The 14851-nt window shown below is 34.7% G+C and overlaps 2 protein-coding genes across 2 annotated transcripts; both read left to right on the top strand.

Moving 5' to 3' along the window:
- Nucleotides 1-241: 241 nt before the first annotated feature.
- On the top strand, nucleotides 242-7600 carry LOC125836696 (50S ribosomal protein L19-1, chloroplastic-like). The gene is made up of 7 exons (XM_049515913.1): nucleotides 242-532; nucleotides 1193-1227; nucleotides 2021-2269; nucleotides 2407-2493; nucleotides 2769-2902; nucleotides 7083-7208; nucleotides 7296-7600. Exons 1-6 carry the CDS (start codon nucleotides 370-372, stop codon nucleotides 7186-7188), a joined length of 774 nt encoding a protein of 257 aa, XP_049371870.1. The 5' UTR covers nucleotides 242-369; the 3' UTR covers nucleotides 7189-7208; nucleotides 7296-7600.
- A 4859-nt stretch (nucleotides 7601-12459) lies between these two features.
- On the top strand, nucleotides 12460-14120 carry LOC125836871 (splicing factor 3B subunit 6-like protein). Its single transcript, XM_049516028.1, has 2 exons — nucleotides 12460-12769; nucleotides 13775-14120. The coding sequence occupies exons 1-2, from the start codon at nucleotides 12516-12518 to the stop codon at nucleotides 13890-13892; spliced, it is 372 nt and encodes a 123-aa protein (XP_049371985.1). The 5' UTR covers nucleotides 12460-12515; the 3' UTR covers nucleotides 13893-14120.
- Nucleotides 14121-14851: the final 731 nt, after the last annotated feature.

Here is a 14851-nt window from a genome sequence, read left to right as displayed (position 1 = left end):
TCTTTGTATAATTATCACGAGTTCAAATCATGAAAACTTTAGGATTCAAGTCGTAAAAATAATCATGAATATTTACATTAGGTAATGCGAGATATTTTATATATCAAGATTTCTATTATTATACTTTTCATTGCTTTTGATAAATTAATTTGAGAGAAAAATGTTTTTTTACTTTTTATTTTTGAGAAAATTATTTAAGAAAATATTTGTGTTAAACCCCAAATGCTACTGCTTCTGAACCCACACACAAACGCTTTTCACTTTCAGCAAGCGCCACCATCCTCCGCCGCTCACCGCCGCCGCCGATTCTGTATTTGACCTCCGAAACCCTAGAAGCTTCACATCGTAGATAGATTCTTCTAGAAGAAAATGTGGAGAAGACTCTCTTCTCAGCTCCGAGCTCTAACTCCATCCCTATCTCCTCCGAAATGCAACCTTTTCGTAACAAGTTCTGTTTCATCTTCGTCTCTGACGTCGGAGATTTTTCGTCCATCCGTGGCTCTGTATAATCGACATTTTAGCTCTGAATTTGGTACGCTACTATTATTTTACATCTTTTTTCTACTATTTACCTCACTGCCATTGGCTTGAACTATAAGAGTTGAACAATTATATGTATGTGCGTGTGGAGACATAAGATCTGGATTGTGATTTTTCCTTTTGTGATGTTGTATGTATTTAGAGGTGGTTTGGTAGCCAGTTAGAGTGATGCAACTATTAGTAATGCAGAAATTAGTACGAGGGAATTTATGTATTATTTTGTATAGGTGTAAGTAATGTAGGTTTTAGTTATTCATGTATTAACTATTCCATCTTTATCCTGCATAAAATAATGTATAGATTTTCTCATATTAGTTATGCGAGTTTCTAAATTGTAAACCAAACATAGTACTAATTTTATAAGAACTAGAATCATATGATATGTTGGGAATTTCTTATGATAATCATCCACGCTTGAAACGTATCTTAATGCCTGAAAGTTGAATAGGAGGGCCATATATAAGGATTATATTGGCCCCAATGTTTATGAAATACGAGATGCTCATTGAATGATACGATAGCTACCAAATGTGGTATTACTTATGCAAGATTTTTACCTGCATAACTCATCTCTAAACAATACCCAATGGCCCCTTATTGTATATTTGATGGTAATGAGTTGAAAATATTTTGTTTAAATTTTGTAAATCAGGCAATGCTTCTAAGGAGAATGAAGTCGAGCATGGAGTAAGTTCTCATCACTCTTATCTCCTTAAATCTTATCTATATTGACGGGTCTGGGCTCCACGGTTATAAGAAAAAATAACTTTTCTATATTGACTGTTAGATTATACTGAACAATGTGTTGGTCTTATGGTGTGTGTTGTTCAAAAAAATTCTGAATGATTGGTTTACAGTGTCAGAGTTTCTTTTTATCATTTTGATAGTCTTCTCATTTTAAGCCGAGGGTCTATCGGAAACAACCTCTCTATATCTACGAGGTAGGGGTAAGGTGTGCGTACACTCTACCCTCCCTAGACCCCACTTGTGGGATTATTACATTGGGTATATAGTAGTTGTTGTATTTTGATAGTCATTTCTGTAATAAAGAGATCATTTTGATAATTCCTTTTTGATATTATTGACTAGTAAATGTTTGTTGGAACTTTTGGAGTCTGTTCATTACATAGGATTTATTGACAATATGGATTGGTTGGAAGCTATATATGAGTAATATTAGAATGGTTCTCAGCTCCACATGCACACATGTTTGAATCTCTGTATGTTCTTGGTGGGGTGATTTTAAGCTGTATATATGTTGTGTTATGGTGGTACTAATATTCTGTGGCTAATGGAATATGGATCAACATGCCTTTTGCAGTGTCCAATAATTTGAATGGAAGAACTACGTTACATGTTATGCTGTTATGGTGGTTCCCTGTGGAATACGTTGATCAATAGTGTTTTAACATTACATTAAATTAGTATTGTTTTCTTCTGAAGCTCTGACGATTGATATTGTAACTGCAACTTATTTCAGAACTTACTCGAAACTAGATTGAACGTGTCTGTTCACTCTGAGAATAACAGACATGCTTCACTAACATCGCCTTACAAGGGTTATAGATCATGTTTATCACAATACAATGCCATGGTCCCAAGTTTCCTTAGAAGATTCATTACAACAGGTGCTACTTCAGTTGACATGGTTTCTGAAGATGCTTCTGCTTTGGCAACTCCACGTATCAAATTTAAGAGGCTTGATAAAACAGCAAAACATATAATGCAGGTATACAAGATGTGATCTTTTTTTCCAAATATTGCTCCCTTTGATGTTTTATTTTGTTGCCCTTTTTTCTTTTTCTTTTGTTACAATTTAAGAAATTATGATATCATCAATGTCTAAGGGAAGTCCTATTGATGTAGATTCTTGATAAGGAAGCTGTTGAAGAAGTAAGGGCACAGAGTGAGATTCCTGATATAAAGCCTGGTTATATTATCCAGCTCAAATTGGTATAGAAGCTTCTCTCAAAAGGATCATGTCTCATTTTTTAATTCCTACTTAACAGCCAGCATTGAACAAATGCTGTTGTTTTGGTGGTGTATTTTTAATCTGTGTTTTGTGCACATATGATCCTCCAACATGTTGGACTGATTTCATAGAAAGAAATTCCTGCATATATTTTTCATGTATGCTTGCTCCATCTTTACAAGAGAAGTATGACTTGTGAAAAAACCAAAAGGAAAACTGTGCTTTTATTGGTGGTATGATGATGGTTATATTGCAGGAAGTGCCAGAGAACAAGAGACGTGTTTCAACTATCAAAGGCATAGTGATAGCAAGGCGCAATGCAGGTTTAAATACTACATTCAGATTAAGAAGACTTGTGGCTGGAGTTGGGGTTGAAAACCTATTTCATCTGTAAGTCATCAGGTTTATGTGTTTGTTAGATTCTTAATTGAATGCTCTTTTGGTTGTCAGTTAATGCTTGCACTTGCTAGATTTAGGTTATGTTGCTACTTCCTTTTATTATTGGAAAGTGTGAGAGGTTAGCTTTGGTGGGTTGTAGGAGAGGGAGAGGTAGGCCAGAGAAGTATTAGGGAGAGATGATTAGACAAGACATGATTCAACGTCAATTCATTGAGGACACGAGCGCGCAATGGCTCTCTGATATGGGCTTGTTTCTTCAAGCTTCGCCCAACCTATACAAGGTGTTGCTCGTTTTCTCTCCGCCACTAACTTAGATAGGAGATTATGAATGACACGGATTAGGATAGGGGATTAGTCAGTAGTTGTGCGTTGCCTAGCTTCTCCTTTCATTCCAGTAGTAGTAGTAATACTCCTGTAGTTCTTGTTCTTCAATTTATGTTACTATCTGTTGTTTTTGTACTTCGATTGGCTCTATTTTTTGTAGTTATTACCAAATTTTATTTGTCCATCCTACTTTGCCATTTTTTTTGTTGCCATTTTCTTTCTTGAGCCTAAAGTCTATCTAAAAAAAATCCTCTCTTCCTCCAAGGTAGGGATTAGGTCGGTGTATACTCTACCCTCCCCAAACTCCACTTGTAGGATTACAATGAGACATTGTTGTTGTCGTATTGCACTATTGAGCAAATCTAATTTTGGATAGTGATTATTTGCTTAACCTGATTGAAGCCATTACTATAGGCAAAGGCGTATCTAGAGGGGGTTCCGTGGGTTCACATGAACCCATGCTCCCCTCTCTAGATTATATATAGTAGTGTTATATTTTTAAAAAAATATTTAAATATAGAGGTGTGAACCCACGTTAAAACTAGCATATAATAATATGATGATGATTGGGTGCACCTCTCAGCAAAGATAGAAATTTAAATCTTATATCTATCTTATTTTTATTAGTAACACCCCTCCAAGTGGTTATCGGTAACACTTTTGACGTTTCAATCAATTTTTCTTTTGTTTTTTTGCTTTAATCTTTCAAAATTTTCAAGTGTGTAACATTGGAAATTCCTAAAAAAAATTAGCACGGTATAATTTTTATATAATTAAATCAAATGTGTATATTAAAATTTAAAACTAGTAGTATTATATATGTTGGACCTATAATTTTTAAAATTTAACAGTTCAATGTTAAGAACGTAAAGGTCAAACCGATCAAACTTATATCTTAGATGCATATTTTTGTAATAGTGCACCCATCCTTTCGAAATCCTGGATACGCCTTTGACTATAGGAGTTGTAGTGGTGGAAAGTCAGAGAGAGATGTTTTTTTTTGTAAGGATTGGCATTGGCATGACATTAAGGAATGATCCTCAAGTGGTAATATAAGTTTAAGTTGATTTTGACCTAGAAGGTTAGCATGGTGTTTGTTGACCTAGAAAGGAAGGTCATTCAGAGATGTACGATGGCTTACATTAGGGCTATTAAGGACATGTACGATGAATCCAAGACTCGAGTTAAGATTGTGGGAGGTGACTTAGAACACTTTTCGGTCATGATAAGGTTGCACCAGAGATCAACCCTTAGCCCATTCATCTTTGCCTTAGTGATAAACGAATTAACATGACAAATTGAAGGGGAGAGGTATTGTGGTCTATGTTATTCATTGATGACATAGTATTGGCTAATGAGATGTGTAGGAGTTAATGGTAGGATGAAGTGTGGCGAGAGACCCTACACTATAAAAGTTTTAGGTTAAGCAGGACTAAAATCATAATACATGGAGTGCAAGTTTGGTGACCTTACGTATGAGGCAGAGGGGGGAAGTGAAAATCGAGGAACAAATCATACCTAAGAGAGGAAGTTTCAAGTATCTTGAGCCCATAGCCCAAGGAGATGGGGAGATTGAAGATGATGTTGTACTTCGTATTAGAGTGGGTAGGCAAAATGGAAGTTCACATCCAGTGTGTTGTGCAATAAGATTGTGTTACCAAGGCTTAAATGTAAAATTTACAAAGTGCTAGTTAGACCAACGTTGCTATATGCGGGAGAGTGTTGGCCAGTGTAGAATGCAACCTTCAAAAAATGAAGGTAGCAGAGATGAGATGCTCAACTGGATGTGTGGGCATATTCAAAGAGATGATTAGGAATGAAGCTATACAGAGCAAGCTGAGAGCGATGGAAAGCGAGGGTGAGATGGTTTATGCATGTGAAGAGAAGGTATGAGAGGTATACCGAAGAAGAACTAGGGAGAGGTGATTAGACATGATATGATACAGTTTCATTTGTTTGAGGACATGATATGGAGGTTGAGGATTAGGGTAGAGAAGGTTAGTAGGTAGCTGAGGTTGTTATTTTCTGTGTGGGAGTGGGTGTAGGCTAACCTTTTCCTCTTCTTCGTCTTCTTGGTAATATTATTCAATTATCGCATAGTTTCGTAATCTTTGATGTGTATTACTCCCTCTATTCACTTTTACTTGTCCACTATTTCAAAAATAAACTCACTTTTACTTGTCACATTTAACATATCAAGAAAAGACAATATTTTTCATGTTTTATCCTTTGCATTGATTACTTATTTTCAAATCATTTTTCAAGAGCTAATACTAAGCATTGATTAATATTATAGTAAAATACTCATATCAACAATTGTTTCTTAAAAGGATGTGGCAAAGTCCGAAGTGAACAAGTAAAAGTGAACGGGGGAGTACTATTTTGTTGCTGCATTTGTTTGTATCTTGCTACTTTGCTGTCTCTTTTCTTACAATCTTGTGCCACATACTTCCCTTTTGAGACTAGGAACTACCTCTCTACTTCACAAAGGTAGGGGTAAAGTCTGTGTACGTCCTACCCCTACCCTCCCCAGATCCCACTGTTGGGATTTCACTAGGTATGTGGTTGTTATTTTGCTATATTAAAACCAGGTCAAGTTTGCCAGGAAAGATAGTTGAATCTGCAGATTTTATTTGGTTTGTAATGATATGATAACATCCAAGAGGAAGGAAGGTTTCTAGGTAGGGTGTTTAAAATGGTTAACTTAGGTGCCTAAAAATCGTTCTCTAGGAAAACTGGGATGGTGCTTTTTGTATACACAAGTTCATAACTACCTTAAAAGTATGTGGGTATCATAAGCCTATAAGGGTGATCAGAGCTAGTATGGTCTTTGCCAGAAGGTTAGCATGCAAGGAGTGGCACAGTACTGTTCTTACGCGACTCCGTAGATATATCTCAATATCTCATCAACTGTCTTCTTTCATCTAATTTGTGTCTGTCACATGGGTGAACTTAACTCTTCTTCATAAAAATATTTTGTACTGGTGAGTGGTGACACTCCCCCCTCCTAATAGTTTTACTTACATCATTCCTAAGATCTTCTAGTTACAGCCAATCAATAACATTAAACATATCTTCAGTATCTCCTATCACTACTTGCTTACACCAAAAAAAGTAAAGCCCTAGGCAGTTTGTCTTTATCATCTGAATATTGTTCTGTTTTCCTTCAAAACATCTTTAATTCATTTCCTTCCAAATTGTCCACCAAATGCAAGCTGGGACAATCCTCCGTGTCTTCTCCTTTTTTCCTGCATTTCCATCCCTGTTCCAGCTGTGTAGGATATCTATAATTCTCCCAGGCTTTGTCTACTTGATCTTCCTCTTGTTGATGAACATTTGCCACAATTGATCTGTCCATTTGCTGTGTTAAAAGAGATGGTTAACTGTCTCCACATGTTCTTTACATAGATAGCATCTAGAACATAAATTGGATTTCCTCTTGTTCAAGTTCTCATGTGTCAAGACTGCTTCCTTTGCCAAAAGCCATTTGAAGTAATTCACCTTGTAGGGAATTTCTGTTCTCCAGATCATCCACCAGGGCCATCCTGCTTGCTGCACCTCAGAAGAACTGAGTTCTCTGTATGCTACAGTGAATTCTCCCCTTCTCTCCCTCTTCAATAGTGCATCTCTTATTTTGTTTTTCATTGAGAAATGTATTGTTTATCCTGCACAATTTACATCTAAAATCTCGTTAGTTATGCATAACACATACTGACTCCGGAATCCTGCAAATTTGTGGGTGTCAAGTGCAGTTGTAATTAATAATTGTAGGGGTGTTCCACAATTTGCTTATAGAGCTTTCACAAAAAATGGATTCCTAATGTTTAAGTGATTCGATTATTTGCAGGTACTCTCCCAACCTAAAGGAGATAAAGGTGTTGGACAAGAAAAGAGTGAGGAGGGCCAAGCTATACTATCTCAGGGACAAAATGAATGCCCTGAAAAAACACTAACAAGCTAGCTCATGTGGAAGGTACAATTTAAGTGTTCGATGTTATTGCCTAAAGAGATCCGTCAAATTCTTATGCGGTACCCTAAGAAAATGCTGTTTATTTATCAGGGTCGAGCCTATCATCTCAAAGTTGATTCGCCAATGTAAAAGACTGCAGCAGAAAAGAATATTATTGTTCCAATTCTGGGTCACAGGTTTTACTTATCCCTGTTGATCAACATGTATCAGCAACATACTTTTCCTTTTCGAGATGTTGCAGGTAACTTTTACTATGTCGCAAGTAGATCTTGCCATAGAATTAGCAATATCTTTTTGTTAGATTCTACGACACTCATAAACTGAGTGTGGTTTTAAAAAAAGATGTTTTGTTGACTACATCAGAACTGAATGAAAAGCTATACGATCTTTACTAAGTTTTAGCAATTTCTGATGTGCTGTACACTTCTGGTCTCTGTGACTTTACTGAAGAGATTCAAATAAAGCATTTTTCCTTAGCTGCTTAGCAGAAAGTGTACGGAATATTTCTCTTTATTTTCTGGTTGAATAGTTTGGTGAGTTGTGGTTTGTAAATTTTGTAATTGGATTTGGACTCAAAGAAAGGAGACTTTTCCAGTGTGATCGAAAACTCAAAAGAGCTTATCGATGGTGCGTTTCCTTGTTTAAGCTACCCTTCAGTGTAGGCAAGGCACCAATGTGTCCTCTTCCCACTCTCAAAGGGTAGTCTGGTATATTAAGTTCTTGCTATGCGTGGGGTTCCTCTAAGGACGGGACCATATATATAGTATGATCAAGTGCTAGTCAAATATATTACCCTTTCTGTCTTAGTTTTGGTTCATGTGATATGTGATATGTGACCTAACATTGTATTTGGTCCCCTTATTAAAGTATATATTATCGTCAAATATAAAATAACAATATAAGTTTAATTTAATATATGAGATATTAATATAATAAAACGATTAATAATTCTACAAATTTGTGAATATTCAAGAGCAAATGATTCGAGAGTGAACATTCAAGCAATCGAATATAAAATGCATCTAGTTAAATATGAGAGAAGAGAATCAAAATTGTCCTTTTTTTCTTTGAGTTAATTAGTAGTCCTTCATGTTTCAAAAATTGGTACATTTATATGTTTATTTTTTTAGCGGAACTTTTCTTTGCATGTGAGAAAGCATTTGCACGATAAATCTACTTTCATGTTGCAAACTAGATTTTCCCCTTCTTCTCCTAAACATGAGAGCACGATGAACAACGAGACAAACATGTTTAGTAATAGGGAATTCTAGTTGCTACTATGTTACCAGCAACGAGCTCACACTCGATGATCACCATCTATAATCTCAAACTTTTATATCTTTTTTTCCTCGCGTTTAAACAATCGATAATGAAGAAGACTCGAAGACTATTTTGCATCCATAAAAAAAAGAGAATAGGATTGATCAGATGGCTCACGTTCAACTATTAGAATAATTTAAATATTAAAATTACAATTTATAAAATCAAATTATTTTTTGTAACTATAAATTCGTATGGGAATGGGATTACAATTTTTGGAAACTTTTTATTTTTTTCCTTTCAGATTCCAACTTGGTTTCGGAAGTTAAAAAAAAATAAAATCTCTATATAAACGCAATTCCTAACTCTGTTTCTGTCTTTTTACTAGCAATCGATTTCATATAGCGAGGCTATACGAATTCAAATAATAACTCCATGGGAGAGAATTCGAGCCGGAAAAGAAAACAAGAAGAATTAGTCACTTCCTTGTCTGAGTCATCTTCTGCATCTGACTACGAAATTGATAGCTCCAAAAGGCGTCGTGAGGAGGAGAGGACAAAGAGAGAACGGAAGCATAGATGCAGCAACAGTAGTAGTCAGTGGCGGAGCCAGGAATTTCACGAAGAGTGTCCAGAAATAGCTCATTCCTAGGAGGTGAAAGCACTGGGCTACAATAACTTCTTGTGTTAAGGGTGTCCAAATTATGTTATTTAATCATTTCGTGTATCATTTTACTTGTATATACGGTATTATTTTCCGACGAAGAGTGTCCAATTGAACACCCTGACCACCATGTGGCTACGCCACTGGTAGTAGTAAGAGATCGAAACGAGAGGGGAAGAGGAAGGTCGTGGTGATACTAGTGTCTGGACAGATACCCCATCAGTTCGAGCTCAGAAAGTCAAAATGAATCATTTGGAAGCTTCAGCACTTGCTAGATCAAGTGTCGATGCTGAACTGGTGGTACATTATGTTGGGATATACTATTAACCATGTAATTGTGTTATAGTAATTTTTATTTAATCCATTGTAAAGATTTTTTATGTTATTTATTTAATAGAATAAAATCTTTGTTTAAATAGATCATTATGTATATATGTGTGTCCATTGCTTATATAGTAGACAATTTTGTGTATGGAGTATTTTAACTCATACGCGGAAGATTAAAATTGTGTCAGTGCATATAAGTTATAAATTTATGTTCACGATCAAAGATGAAGTAGGACGAACATCTTGATGATCGTAGCACAAGATCAAAATATAATTTGATCTTAATTATGAGAATGGTTAAATTTCAACTTCTTGTGCTAGTACATTTTGTATGTATTGAACGGACCAATTAGAGACATTTGTTTATGTTCTGAATATTTATAAATAAATTCTCTAGTCCACTACATGTACTTATACTCTTAATCTTGATATAATTATTATGATCTATGCAATTTATTTTATTGTTTTAATCTATTAAAAGGTGAGACTTTTTGATGAGTCAATAAATTCCTAATAGATTAGATAATGACAAATTACATTAGTGAAATAATAATTAGTTGATAGAACCGTGTCTCGGTCCCGAGTTGAAGACACCCCTTTATGGTTACTTATAAGTTTTCACGTGAAAACCCTGCAAGTGGATTGTATATCCGTCATGTGAAATAAGTTAAATAAATATAATAAAGGATTAATTTAGTCAATGAATTAAATTTTCAGAAAATTTTGATTTAATTGATTGGTGTCGGTAATTCTAACACGGGGGGGTTAAATAAGATGTAGTGGTAGATTTCAAAATTAAATCGAGGAATGCAATTACTGATTTTTAGTGGAATAATTTGTAATTTATTGCGATATGGTTAATTCGTTCATTTGAGAATTATTATCGTAATTGGAAGCCTTTATTAAATATATCTACGGTCCCTACTATGCCTGATTAATTGGCCAAGTTTGAAAAGAAGGACAAATTAATTTTATTGTTGGTCTTCTTTAAAGGATGAATTATTTGAGAGTTAAATATTGAGTTAATGACAAAAACGTTTGGCCTTAAATGGATGAAAACATTTTTTGTATTAATCTCAATTTATTCTCATTTTGAATGATCCTCTTGATTGCTCATTAAGCTTGAAATTTATTTGGTTTTTCCTATTCATTCTTGAGTTGGAAAACTAGTATAAATAGGCTGGATGTGGCATGAAAGAAATCATCTTTTAAAAACAAGTAATACTTGCCCACACAAGCTAAGTAACTTGGTAGTAACAATCAATCAGGAAATAGGAGAAGATTGTAGCTCTGGATCTTTGGCATCTGGACGACTTTTGTAGGAGTTTCAACAGGTTAGTCTTCTTCTAAATTCGTTCATGTTATATTGTTTAGTCTACATGTAAGTTTTGTGATCTTGAATATAGCTTCCGTTGTGCATATTCTATCACATTATAATAAAACGAGACGATCAAAATCTATGGTAGAAAAGCATCAAGAGACAACTCGTATCAAGTCAAAGAAAAATCGAAGCATGAATCAGTGAATGAAGAATGGAAAGGAAATCATCCATGGAAACCTTGGGATCGCGACAAGGATTTAACATGCGGAAGGAAAAATGTTAAGCTTGATGCTTCAGACATGTCTCAGAGTCTCACTTCCAGGTTTTCTTCCTGAAAGTAGACGACAAGTTTTAAATCTTAATGCAGGCAAGGCATATCTGGTTGAATAGTCTTTTTTGCCACATCATGTCTCTAGAAGAGTTGTGGTCATGTTCGATGTTTGAGTTTGTACTGAGCTCGATTTGATGGGGTGTCTGTCTTGAAGATTATCGTGGACAATGACATGCTTAAACATTCCTCGCGCTTGACAATTGCTAATGTATATTTGGTGTTAAATAGGGGTGTGCATTCGGTTTTTTTGGTTTGGTTTTACACTATTCGGTTTGGATTTTCGGTTTTTAGTTTTGTAAAAGTGTAACCCAATCCAATCCAAAATAAATTTGGTTTGGTTTGGTTTGGTTTTCCTCTATTCGGTTCGGCTTTTTTCGGTTTGGTTATTCGGTTATGTCAATAATTAATAACATATATAACCAAAGTAATAATATTTAATCCCTTAAATATTCTTTCTAACATAAATCATAAGTAAAACTTAAAACACAATACTTATAAGTATATCTATTATAGATGTAATTTAAACATAAAATATAAACGTAATCATCATGAAAGGCAATAACCAAAAAGGGACAAAAGTGGCTAACTTCAACTTAATTCTAAACCTAAACATTATATATATATAATTCGGTTTTTTTTGGTTTTTATTTTTTAAAATCCGAAATCAAACCAAAAAACCAAACAAAGTAATTTATTAATCCAAAACCAATCCGAAAAACCAAAAAACCAATCCAAATAAAAATTCGGTTTGATTTGATTTGGTTATTCGGTTTAATCCGAATAGTGCACACCCCTAGTGTTAAAGGAGAAGTTCCCTTTTTGTTGTGCTTCTACATGATTTATATATTATACCTTCAGGATCGCAATCCTGAAATATTCTTTTTTTTAAAAAAAAAAGAACTTAAAAGAGATATCCTGAACATGATACTTTTCGAAAGTTAATTTAATTGACTTAATAAAAACAGTAAAATATAAATTTCAAAAGTTTAGGTTTGATGCTCCTTTTTATACCAGAATAGTTGTCAAGTTTCATTTTTCGAGAGTTAATTTAACTACTTTTCAAAGTTAAAGTAAACTAATTCAATATTTTAAATCAAAGTTTAGATATTAAAAAATCAGACCAGAAGTAGGAGTAGTAATTAATACTCCATTTGATATGATAAATAAAATATATTTTAAAATATTGAACAAATTTTTTTTAATTTAACTAATTGGATTTTTAAAGTGGAACATGAAAAATATTTTGAAATAAAAATATATTTATGATATTCAATAACTTTTTTTAAAAAAAAAAAGAAACTCTCTCAAAGTTGCCCTATAAATTAAAACTGAGCAACAAATAACTCAATTTCTCTACTCTTTAACAGTAAAAAAAGGGCTAAATTTTCTCTCTTCTTCCGGCGAAACTATGGCGGCGTTGAGTCTCCGAAAGGGCAATACCCGGCTACCGCCGGAGGTAAACAGGGTGCTATACGTTCGGAACCTTCCGTTCAACATCACGAGCGAGGAGATGTACGATATTTTCGGCAAGTACGGCGCTATTAGACAGATTCGTATTGGCACAAACAAGGATACACGTGGTACTGCTTTCGTCGTCTATGAGGATATATATGATGCGAAAACTGCCGTCGATCATCTCTCCGGCTTCAATGTCGCTAATCGGTAAAAATAATAAGAACTTCTGGCTTATTTCCGGTTTTTCTATCGCATTAGGGTTTATTAGCTTAAATTTTAGTAGTGGATGTTATATTGGTTAAATTATTCAGTTTTTTCGGTTTCGATTTGGTAATCTATGTTTAATAATTTTATAAATTTTAAACTAATCTAAAAGATGTATGTAGATTTCGTAGGCGGAGTAAAGTTATTACATCTCTGAACTAGTTGAGGTTTGTTTTATGAATTTTTGATCTTATTGCTCAATTTTGACTAGTTTACTTCAATAGTTAGTAGATTATCTTTTTTAAGTAACTACGTGTCCGGGCGAGCTTGTGCTCACTTCAACTTAACACGCGAGCTTGCGCTTACTTCAACTTAACTTCACGCCGTACCTGTCACCTTATTATCTCCCTCCACCAAGGTTAGGACAGATGAGAAGAAATCACTTGGTGTTTTTTTGTCTTTGCTGGGATAGTAAATTTGTTTTTGATATGAATTAGGAATCCTTTTTGAAACCTGATATAGATTATGAATCCTTGATCTTATTCTGCTCAATTTTGACTAATTTACTTCAATAGTTAGTAGATTGTCTTTTTTAAATAACTACGGTGTCCGGCCAAGCTTGTGCTCACTTCAACTTAACTACACGCGATACATGTCACCTCTTTACCTCCCACCTTACCAGGTAACTATGTCCACCAAGGCTATGACAGATGATAAGAAATCAGTTGGTGTTTTTTTTGGTCTTTGCTGGGATCGTAAATTTGTTTTTGATATGAATTAGGAGTCCTTTTTGAAACTAGAGGTATCAACTTACTTAATTTGATGTATATTTGGTGTAGATTCTCAACTAGTTAGGATTCGTTATATGGATGTTCTATGTGAGCAGTCATTCTGCTATATCTTGACTTACTTTTCAGGAAAAAATGGGGTATTTTTAATATTATAGGTTCTGTTTTTCTACCCACATACTTATCTTGATGTATATATGGTGTTTTTGTTATTTGGCAGATACTTGATAGTTCTGTATTACCAGCAAGCGAAGATGAGTAAGAAATTTGACCAGAAGAAGAAAGAGGACGAGATAACGAAGCTTCAGGAGAAATATGGTATTCCCAAAGATAAGTGATGGGGAAACTTATGTTACTGTTTTCTTTCCTTCATTATGTAAATTGAGCCTGTCTTATCAAGGAGTGCATCACCTTTTGTGGAAACTGATCAAGGCACCCTGGCCACCGAATTTTCAGACAGAGTAGCTTGTAGTGCTGTATCTTATTCGAAGTTTGTAACGGATAGTTTTTGAGATGATTGAATGTTGCCAAATGGTTCTACCTATATCATGATGTTTTTCTTCTTTCCCTCCTTGCTGTAGTTACCTTAACATTATATGATGAGTGCATTTGCTGTGTGGTTTCTTTCTGTATGTGATGCTTCAGTTGTGCTCTCTTTGACACATGTTGGGTGGGTGACTTGTACCTTGGGCTTCCACACGTTCGATGTTAAGAGACATTTTTTTGTTGCTTTGCAGCAAATGGATGCTTGCAAATGATATGGCCTTGCCCTACAAGTTTTAATACCAGTAATTGTTTTAGTATTTTTTTACGATATCCTTATCTTCTATTTCGACAGTGAAAACCATATAGATATACACTACATAACTGCATGGATAAGCTCACACCAACCTGTCAATTTGAGATTCAAATTCAAGGTTTTCCTTGGGAGGTATTGGAAAGGATTTGGAACGACAATACAGATATACCCACATATCCAGATATCATTTTTTGATAATACACACGTGTAGATATCTTGCTCATTTAATTGCCAATGAGAGGAGATTGTTAGATATTTCAGTTACAATAGTACAGAATGCTCATGATACTCCTTCGTATATGCTAACGAAGGTGGTGATTGTGAACAAGCATGAGCTTTGCAGAAAATTTGCAGCGTGAAGCCTGTCCTTTTTATTTTGGTTAGATCATTCTGAATTTTTATCCGCAGTTAAGGAGAGCTGGCATACTGATTCAATTGGTTTGTCATGTTATCCGACTTCCACCTGAATGTAGTTATGATTTGCACTCATGTTTGAAT

The sequence above is a fragment of the Solanum verrucosum genome, unplaced genomic scaffold (assembly GCF_900185275.1).
Source record: "Solanum verrucosum unplaced genomic scaffold, falcon-dt-bn FXZP01000284.1, whole genome shotgun sequence".
NCBI classification, from domain to species: Eukaryota; Viridiplantae; Streptophyta; class Magnoliopsida; order Solanales; family Solanaceae; genus Solanum; species Solanum verrucosum.
This window is presented reverse-complemented; position numbering and strand designations above follow the sequence as displayed.